This window comes from Mastomys coucha, unplaced genomic scaffold, assembly GCF_008632895.1.
Source record: "Mastomys coucha isolate ucsf_1 unplaced genomic scaffold, UCSF_Mcou_1 pScaffold3, whole genome shotgun sequence".
NCBI lineage: Eukaryota > Metazoa > Chordata > Mammalia > Rodentia > Muridae > Mastomys > Mastomys coucha.
Genome location: NW_022196909.1, coordinates 40133246 through 40142351, shown reverse-complemented (window position 1 = coordinate 40142351; position 9106 = coordinate 40133246). Strand labels below are relative to the sequence as shown.

Sequence of the window (9106 nt, the reverse complement as noted above, 5' to 3'; positions counted from 1 at the left end):
GGACAGGGGAGAGAGGGAGGGGAGAAGAGAGAAGAGAACAAACACAAAAGATTTGGACATCAGAGATGAGAAAGCAACGTTCCAGACCAATGGTTAGAGAGAAACAAAACCTCGGTAGCAATCAGCCTGAGTAGATCAGTGCCACTCATGGCCTCAGTAAGGGTTCTGAAAAGGAAGACACCCATTTTGATAGGGCCACACCCTGCAGAGAGTTTTCCTCTAGCATATTTCAAGAGAACTGTTTTAGCATATGAGTCCCTGGAGGCCGAGGTTTAGGCTACCTCAATAAGGGTGACTTTTTTTTCCCCATTCCTTTTTTTTTTTTTTTTTTTTTTTTTTTTTTAATTTGTAACACTGGGGATTGAACCTAAGTCCTGTCCTGGACAGTGCTAGACAAGGGCTACCCCACCCCCTTACCCTCCAGCCTCAATGTAATAGTGAGTGAGTACTAAGCATCAGATACCAGGCAAGAAAACAGCAAACAAGACCAGCCAGTTTCCCGGTGTCTTCGTCTATTTGTACAACTGAAAAATTTATAAGCAATAGGAATTTAATTTTCTCACGGTTCCAGAGGCTGAGAAATTCTAAGATCACGATGCTGGCGGGTTCAGTACAAGATCCATCCATACCTTATAGACTCTCTCCAGATATGTCCACATGGCGGGAAGAGAGGAAAGGGAGAGATAATGTGTCCTCTAACAGCAGAGCATGGGAAAGATAAAGAAAAAAAAAAAGGCCTCTGGTTGTTAGCTTCCTTTCTAAGATTTACTTTATAAAACTGTATGCGTCTTGGGTGTTTTGTCTGCATGCAGGTGCCCTCAGAGGCAGAAAGAGAATGCCAGGATCCCCTGAAGTGGAGTTAACAGACAGCTAGCTATAAGCCACTGTGTGGGTGCTTGGAACTGAACTATGCCTGTGTCCTTTGCAAAAGCATCAAGTACTTTTTAGCTGCTGAGCAAGCTCCAGCCATTTATTTTTAATTGTCAACCCGATAGAATCTATAATGGGGTTGGAAAGGAGCCTTAGTGAGGCGCTGTCTAGCTCCGCCTCTGAGGGAACCTCCTTGATGAGCTGGGAAGGCTCACCCCAAATGTGGGTTGGGCCCCAGACTGATCAAAGCAGGGAAGGTCAGAAATGTGCATACTCTTTGCCGTCTGTTCCTGATCTGGGATATGATATGATTGGCTGTCTCCAACCACTGTGACGTCCCAGAAATGATGGCTATAAACTGGAATTGTGAGCTAAAATAAGCCCTTTCCCCCTAAGTTACATTTGTCAGGGGCTGCCTTTGCTACAACTAGAAAGGAAACTAAGACAAACCTAGGTTAGTGTTTCCTGACCCAAACTCAGAACCCTCACAACTGAGCAGCCACTTCCGCAAAGAGCCAATTTCTTTCTTTTATTTACTTAAAGACTTACTTTTGTGTGCAAGAGGGGTTTTTGGTTTGGTTTGTGGGTCCGACTGTATACCATGTATGTGCTCTCTGCTCTCAGAGGGCAGAAGAGGGTACTGGAGATGGGGTTTGGGCTTGAGGTTTGGTTTGGGGTTTGGATTTTGTTGCGATAGTGGTAGGTAGTGGATTCCTGCTAATGTAAGGGATAAGGTTAAGTTTATGGGTAAGGCTAAGGGTAAGTGTAGGGTAGGGGTAGTGCATGTGTGTGTATGCATGTATCTGGACGTCCAAGGTTGACTTCAGGTGTCTTCCTATATGTTGAGGCAGAGTTTCTTATTCCACCTTGAATTTGCTGTTTCTCTTAAGTCTGCTTAGCCAGCTCGCTCTAGAGACTTCCTGTCTCCATCCGCTTGCTTGGGATTAAAGGGCAGGTTCTGGGTATCTGAACTTGAGTCATCACACTTGAGCTCCTTATCCACCAAGCCATCTGCCCATCCCAAGGACTCTAAGGATTAGAAGCTAGAGATGAAACTCCTCTCCCTGCTGTGTGCAGGGACAGGATTTGGGAAGGGGACAGGCAAGATCAAATCTATCAGATGTTAAAAGGCCCAGGGCCTTGGAAAGGCTTGGGCTTAAGAGGTTTCTGGAGTAAAGACTAGATAAAAATCTACATCCTGTAACCTTAAGTGTGAACTCAGGTTTAAAGGATGGGGAATGGCCAGCCTGGGGTTAGGGAAAGCCCTAGAAATAGTGGCCTTTCAGCCAGTCCTTGAGGATCTAGGAGAGCAGAAGGTGAAGACTCAAGACATCAGGCCTCTGGCTAGTGAATGGCTCTCTCCTCTGACACACACAGAGGGAGTGGCAGGAAAAAGACCAGCCTGGTAGGCTTTGCACAAAGCTGCTTACCTGGCCCAGGGGAGAGCCTAGAAATCCACAAAGGGGAATTCTACTTGACTGGAGTTTCATGTGCCAGTAAGTAACATGGTGACCAGTGTAAAGAAGTTCTCCTGGTTTTTAAAACTGGATTTCCCTCTTTCTCTCTCTCCTTTCTTATGTGTGTGTGTGTATGAGAGAGAGAGAGGGGGGGGAGAAAGAGAGAGAGAGAAAGAGAGAGAGGAAGGGAGGGAGAGAGAGAGGGAAAGAGAGAAAGAGAGAGAATGATAGGAGAGAGAGAGAGGGAGAGAGAGAGAAAGAGAGGGGGGAGAGAGTCAGAGTCCTTCCTCTCTAACCAGACTGGTCTTACGCTCCTCCTGTCTCAGCCTCCCAAGCCTTGTGATTATAAATTTATGCCACCATGGCCAGCTAGCCTGAACTTTGTGCGTATTCACGGGCTAAGCTCCCACAGGCCACATGTCAGCTTGTCCTCCCTTCAGGGCCTCAGGGAATGCTGTTTGCCTTTGCCATCCAGACACACCCCATTGCTTTCCTAACCTAAGCTGCTGGATGTCTGCTCTTGCTAGCCCTGGGACAGCACCCTGCCATGTTATTGGTCACGACCATAGCACATGTGCCAGGCTCTTGAAAAATTGGGAGTAGCAAAACTCAGTCCAGTGAGAGGAGGATAGTTGCCTGGCCCTCCAGTCAGCCAGTGGTACCAGGATGCCTGGGTGTGGCCCTTTCTGTTCCATCTCACAGCTCAGAATGGAAAGGCTGAGAGGTTTGCCCAGGGACAGTGCTAGTTGGAGTTTGGAGGAGCATTGTCCTTACGTAGCCTGGGTGACATTTCCCTTCTCTCAGTCATGGTCTGCCCATTTTCTCACCCTGGAAACTTGAGCCAGGCAGACCTCCTGGTTCACTGCTGAGAGGGGCAGCACTTTAGAATAGTAAGGTCCCAGGGTGGCCATTAGCTTGTGAGAAGCCAAAAAGCATCTAGGAATTTGTGTGCAAAGAGCCCCCCTGCCCGCCAAGCCTGAGCCGTCATGGCAGAGGCAGATGCTGCCTACAGTGGCCGCTGGTGACTCGAAGGGAACTGGACATGCCGGGGCAGCAGGCTAACACTGCTTTGTTGTAAAGTGGGCACCCACACCCAGGAGGATTGTGGGTAGGGCTTACTGGCTGGTGTGTAGGAGAAAGTGCTGGCTGTGTAAGAATAGCGAGCTGCGGGAAGGCCCCTGAGATCCTATAGAGTTTCCATGCAGGCTATTGTGGCACTTCCATGGGGGGTGGCATTGGTGGGCACTGTGCAGAACCTGAGACCTCACTCTCCTTTCTTTGCAGGGGACTTTGTGCAGCTGCCTGTGCCGGTCATCCAGCAGCTCTATCACTGGGACTGTGGCCTGGCCTGCTCCAGGATGGTGCTTCGGTGAGCGTCCTCACATGCCGTGGTTCAGGAAGTAACCTGGATGGGAGCCAGCATCTGTATGGGTTGGCTTTGTTCGAACCCTAGAAGAGACCCAGCTTCCATTTAAGCCCTGTCATATTTTAAACATGAACAAAGGATGGGTCGGGCTGCCCAAGTGTGTTCACTTGAGTGACGCCTGGGAGCTTGGGGTGGTGAAGGCAGTCCCAGGTGTTGAGGTTGCGTAGCTGGCGCATCTTCCACCCCTGGGATATCAGCCCACTGGATACTGCATAAATAAAAGGACCTTGATAGTTTGAGCCAGAAAGAACTGGTACCTCATTACCTTCTGCCAGAGTTTTTAACTGGTTGTCTGGAGACCCAGATCAGTTCTTCTCTGTATATCTTACATACTAGGATTCTGGGAAAGGTAGAGCTTAACAGAATGTCTAGTGCCTGCAGTTTTGAAAACCACTTCTGTGACCCAAAGCTCTTCAACTCCGACATGCAGTCATGAGGCCAGAGAGAGCAGCAAGTTCCCCAGGTTCACATAGTCCCTAAGAGATGCAAAAACCAAGATCCAGGCCCACTCTGGGGGCCAGACAGTGTCCCAGGCTGCCCGAGCCCTGAAAGCCTCAGGTTGTACTCCGTTCCACTGGGCATGTCATGGAGGTTGGGGATAAAGGATTAGAAGCATAAGCATTGGCTGTGCCACTCACGTGGGGGGCGGGGCGGCTTGGTCTAGCTTTGCTTCGAGAACAAGCTAACCCCTTTGCCCCTTGCCCTCAGGTACCTGGGCCAGCTGGACGATGGGGAGTTTGAGAATGCCCTGCAGGAACTGCAGCTGAGCAGAAGCATCTGGACCATCGACCTGGCCTACCTGATGCGCCACTTTGGCGTGAGACACCGCTTCTGCACCCAGACGCTGGGTGTGGACAAGGGTTATAAGAACCAGGTGAGCAGCTGGCCACTGGGTGGGCCTTCTAGGCTCCCCAGGTCTCTCGGCTACAGGAGAGAGGGGTCAAAGCCTGGGCACTCGAGTACACACACAGGGGTACAGACGCCGGTGGCAGTGGCAGACAGATGACAGACAGGTGGCCTTGCGGAGTATCTACAGACTGAGTCCTGACTCCTGTTTGCCTTTCTACATCTTCCCCCACTGTGGGGCAGGTTTGGGTCGAAGGCCACAGAGCACGCTGATCATGTGACTGCCGTTGCCTTGTCTTCTTCCTTCTCACCAGGGTGACTGGCATTCTGGAAGAACACGCATCAGTCTATCTGCTTTTCTGCCTCTCTGTTTTCCTCTCTAGAAAACTAAAGCCATTGTGATGGCTGTGCCAACACACCAGTTTGTTCCGATTCCTCACAAAGCCAGGCCCAGGCTTACCTGCCCTTGAGGCGATCTTGGCCCTGGCGCCAAGGCTTGGCAGAGCAGTCTCTGCTGGCCTCGTTGGCAGGACGGCTATCACATGGTGGCCAGTGGCAGCCAGCCTAATTCTTTGAACCTTCCATGCCAGGTAAAGAAGACTACTAAATCTCAAGACAGAAAAGGGGACCTGGGAACAGAATGTCTTTGGCCTGCCTCCTGGGGCTCCCTCTGGTCACATGAGGTCCCAGCACCAAGCAGAGTATGTTCTGCGAATCACACTTGGCTACACTGGGCTGTGACTGAGCCTTCCTGGCGGGGGCTAGGAGGGCAGCCTTGCCCTCCTTGCTCCTTTGCTTAGGCTTCTGCTCATCTCTACCAGAAACTGGCCTGGTCAGACCTTCTCAGGGAGCTACTTCGAATCTAACGCTTCCGCATCTCCTGAGCATCTTCTTCATGCCCCTGTATGGTCCTATCCACTCTCCAGTGTTACTGTCTAGCGGTAACCATAGGGACAGACACGGCTTTCTTTCTGGACATGCTGGGGAAAGCCGCCCGCCCACCAGTAGGGCTCCTGTACGCTCTTAACCCTACTTCTATAAAACGGTGTTTGTTAAGTCTGTCCTTCTCTCTTCAGTCCTTCTATAGGAAGCACTTTGACACAGAGGAGACCCGAGTGAACCAGCTGTTTGCACAAGCCAAGGCCTGCAAGGTGCAAGTGGAGAAATGGTGAGCCTTCCCACCCAACTCTGCTGGGCCATAGTGACAAGGCAGGGAGCTCAGGGCAGAGGACAGACAAGCCAAGTCCTTAGGTCTTATCACACTGGGCACATCAGTCTGGGAGATGGGAACAAAGCCACACTGGCACCGGCTGACCTCCCTCCTGCCCACAGCACCGTGAGTGTGCAGGACATCCAAGCACACCTGGCGCAGGGCCACGTGGCCATTGTGTTGGTGAACTCCGGGGTGCTCCACTGCGACCTGTGCTCCAGCCCTGTCAAGTACTGCTGCTTCACTCCCAGTGGCCACCGCTGCTTCTGCCGCACCCCCGACTACCAGGGCCACTTCATCGTCCTGCGTGGCTATAACAGGGCTACCGGCTGCATCTTCTATAACAACCCAGCCTATGCTGACCGTGAGTGCCCACCAGGGGCAGGTGGGCCAGGGTGGCCTGTGTTTACTGTCCCCTATGTCCAGACCTCATGGCTTTCTCCCTTTTCAGCTGTATGACCGAAGTCTCTCTCTAGAGGCCCTGCTCCTCCTGGGGTTCTGTCATCAGTGCTTGCCCCTCAGGTCATACAGACAAACCTGTCTACTGCCCAGCTCCCCACCTTGATAACTTATGTTCCATAGGCCTATCTCCTGGGCTTCACGGGATAGACAGCACTCACGCTAGAGGGCCTGGCTAGACCCTACCTAGACTGTCCACTGTCCTCACGCCATGGCCTGGAGGAGGACTTCTCTGACCAGACCAGGACATACGTCCTGGGACATACGTCCTGGGACATACGTTTTTTTCCTTCCCTTTGGGCCTTGCTTTCTCTATCCACTAACTTGGGAAGGAGTCAAAAGAAAGACTTAACTCGTGAAGGCCAGAATGGGCAGGAAAATGTTCCCTAGGGAGGGAAGGCTTGAGCTGAGAGGTGGCAAGGCCCATAGAACCCAAAGGGCATCCAGTCCCCCTGAGTAGCAGCCGTGGGTATTTACCCACCCACTGATCCGTCTCCTCTTTCCCACCCCCAGCAGGAATGTGCAGCACCAGTATCAGTAACTTTGAGGAGGCCAGAACTAGCTATGGCACGGATGAGGACATCCTTTTTGTCTACCTGGACAGCTGACACCAGGAGCCTGGCATGCCAGGTCCTCAGACCCTATGTTCTATCTCAGACAGGCCCACTCAGGATGCCCAGGCCCAGGGCTGCTGGGCCTGGGGTTCAGAATCGTAGCCTGTGACTGCTTTGTCCACCAGTGTCATGCCATTTGCCCTAAACACCTTTAGTTGCTGGAGACACTTCAAGAGCATCTAAGGGAAGTATTTCTCAAGACCCCAAGTCTGCCTCCAGCTGTGCCCGAGGCAGGAACCCTGGAAGAGAAGCGTGTTTGGGACGAGCACATGGAAATCCAGGCCTGTGGCTCTGAGCCACGCTAAGCCCCATAGTCGGTGGCATCACTGCTCTTTCCTGCCTCCAGTGGACTCAGGTCTCTGGAACTGGTTACTAGGCCTTGTTACCATGCAGCATAAGCATACCTCACAGCCACGCTGAGGCTCTCAGACCCCTGGGATGCTGATGCCTTCTTAGCCTCTAGGTACTGTCTGTAGAAATGGAAAGCCTTTAGGGGTGACCAGGGCCGAATGGATGAGAGCAGAAGAGAATGTCTTAGGAACAAAGGGTTGACAAGAGACTCCCCAGAGAGCCCCTGCGTCCACAAGGCCTCCTGATAACAGCTTGACTTCCCACAGCAAGATCTGCCCTCTAACTCCGAGAGCCTTCTGAGGATGGGTGCTAGAGGGCCCGTGCCCCTAAAACAGCAGGCAGCTTCCCACCCGCCCTGGTGTGCACACCGGGAGCATTTGCACAGAATACTGGGTCTCTTCTGTCTTGAAGAAAGGCAGTGTCCGAGTCACACAGCACAGCAGGTAGCATCTACTAGAGCTGGTTAATACGTGTTGTTTTGCTCTTGGGAGTGAGACTTCAGTTTCCATCGTGTGGGGAGTCAGACAAGAATAGATACAGGTACTTTGAAACCACTAACCCTTCTTTACATAGGGCACATAGACCAGTCTAAGTTCTTTCTTAACAAGATGGCTGGTCTGGCCTGGCCAGCAGTCTGCATGCTGAAGCTGCACCAAAGACAAGCGAGTGGGTCATTTCTAAAGAGGCCAGGGAGCCTACTCCTCATGGGCTCTTCTCTGGTGAAGAATAAGGGTACCCAGCGGCCTCTCGCCATCTCTGTCCTCCAGAGGCCTTGGACTTTCAGTCCTCAAGGCATGACGTGGCAGTAGCTGCTTCCCCTACCACTAGCTGCCCTCTCATGGTAGTCTGGGGGATAGAGGTGGTTTGTGTTTACAAGGGCAGTCGAGACCAGTCACCCATATTACTCATCAATATTAGATGAAGCCTTAGGCTGAAGGGAGGTGCTGTTGGCTGGGTAGCTACTCTGGGTTTCTGAGAGTAGTGTTGGTTTCAGTCTGGTCTGATTTCCATTGCCTTAATGCTGGGTGGCCAGGGCCCCTCTGGATCTAAGCTCAGGAGTACCGCAGTACAGCTCTGGGTCTGGGTGTCCTCCTCCAAGGCCCTGGTATAACTAGGAGACTAAGGGATGGGATGAGATGTGGCACACACCCACACGAGGGTTTATGGGAAGTGGCCTCCACAGATAGTGGTCGCCTTCATCTTCTAGGACATTTAAAGAATGCTCAGTCCCCGGACCCAGATAATGGCTTCTCAGGGCAAGTCGTAAGTTATTGGGCCCACTTGTCTGTAAGAATAACAAGAAAGCTGCTGTCTTCGAGATCCACCTGCCTGAGGCACACTGTGTTCTACTGCGCGAGCCATGAATTGGGCTAGAGGAAGCCTGGTCATGAGATACTTAACCACAGCATGTGACACTCAGGCTTCTCTGCTTCTGCACAGCCCAGTGTCGGCTCTGAGGCCACATGGAAACTCTAGATGGTCTGATCACTCCGGCCACAGGAGGATGAAAGGGATCTTTTGCATAGCAGAGGATTTTATACATAAATATATTTTGTTTGTAATGAGCCATTCTCAATAAATATTCTCACCGTACAGAATATTCTCACCCTTTTTGTCCAGCTGCCGTGAAGCCCCGTTAGCCTGCAGAATTCCTGTCTCCCCAAATGGTTGGCTTGACAGCTTGGAACTAGGTCCTTGGGATGCTGTATCTAGTTTTAGCTGGGACTGGAACTTCATCTTTTGCCTGCCAGGCCTCAGCCAGGCCAGGCTAGACAGCACCTATAGACTTCTGAACTCAGACGGGCTCTTGAAGAAGGTGGGACAGTCGGCCAAGGTGAGGGAGGTAGTCTGTCTGTAGGAAGGGCGTAGGAGG

The 9106-nt window shown here is 51.7% G+C and overlaps 1 protein-coding gene across 3 annotated transcripts in view; it reads left to right on the top strand.

Moving 5' to 3' along the window:
* The window catches only part of Gucd1 (guanylyl cyclase domain containing 1), an 11187-nt gene extending 2356 nt beyond the window's left edge, over positions 1-8831 (top strand). For 2 of the 3 annotated variants that reach the window (XM_031347647.1, XM_031347644.1), the window contains exons 2-6: positions 3612-3696; positions 4462-4627; positions 5676-5767; positions 5932-6173; positions 6782-8831. In XM_031347647.1, coding sequence (XP_031203507.1) covers positions 3686-3696; positions 4462-4627; positions 5676-5767; positions 5932-6173; positions 6782-6876 — 606 coding nt within the window. In that variant the 5' untranslated portion in view covers positions 3612-3685 and the 3' untranslated portion in view covers positions 6877-8831. The remainder of the gene's footprint in view (positions 1-3611; positions 3697-4461; positions 4628-5675; positions 5768-5931; positions 6174-6781) is intronic. The other variant, XM_031347645.1, reaches the window with a different exon arrangement.
* The last annotated feature ends 275 nt before the right edge of the window (positions 8832-9106 follow it).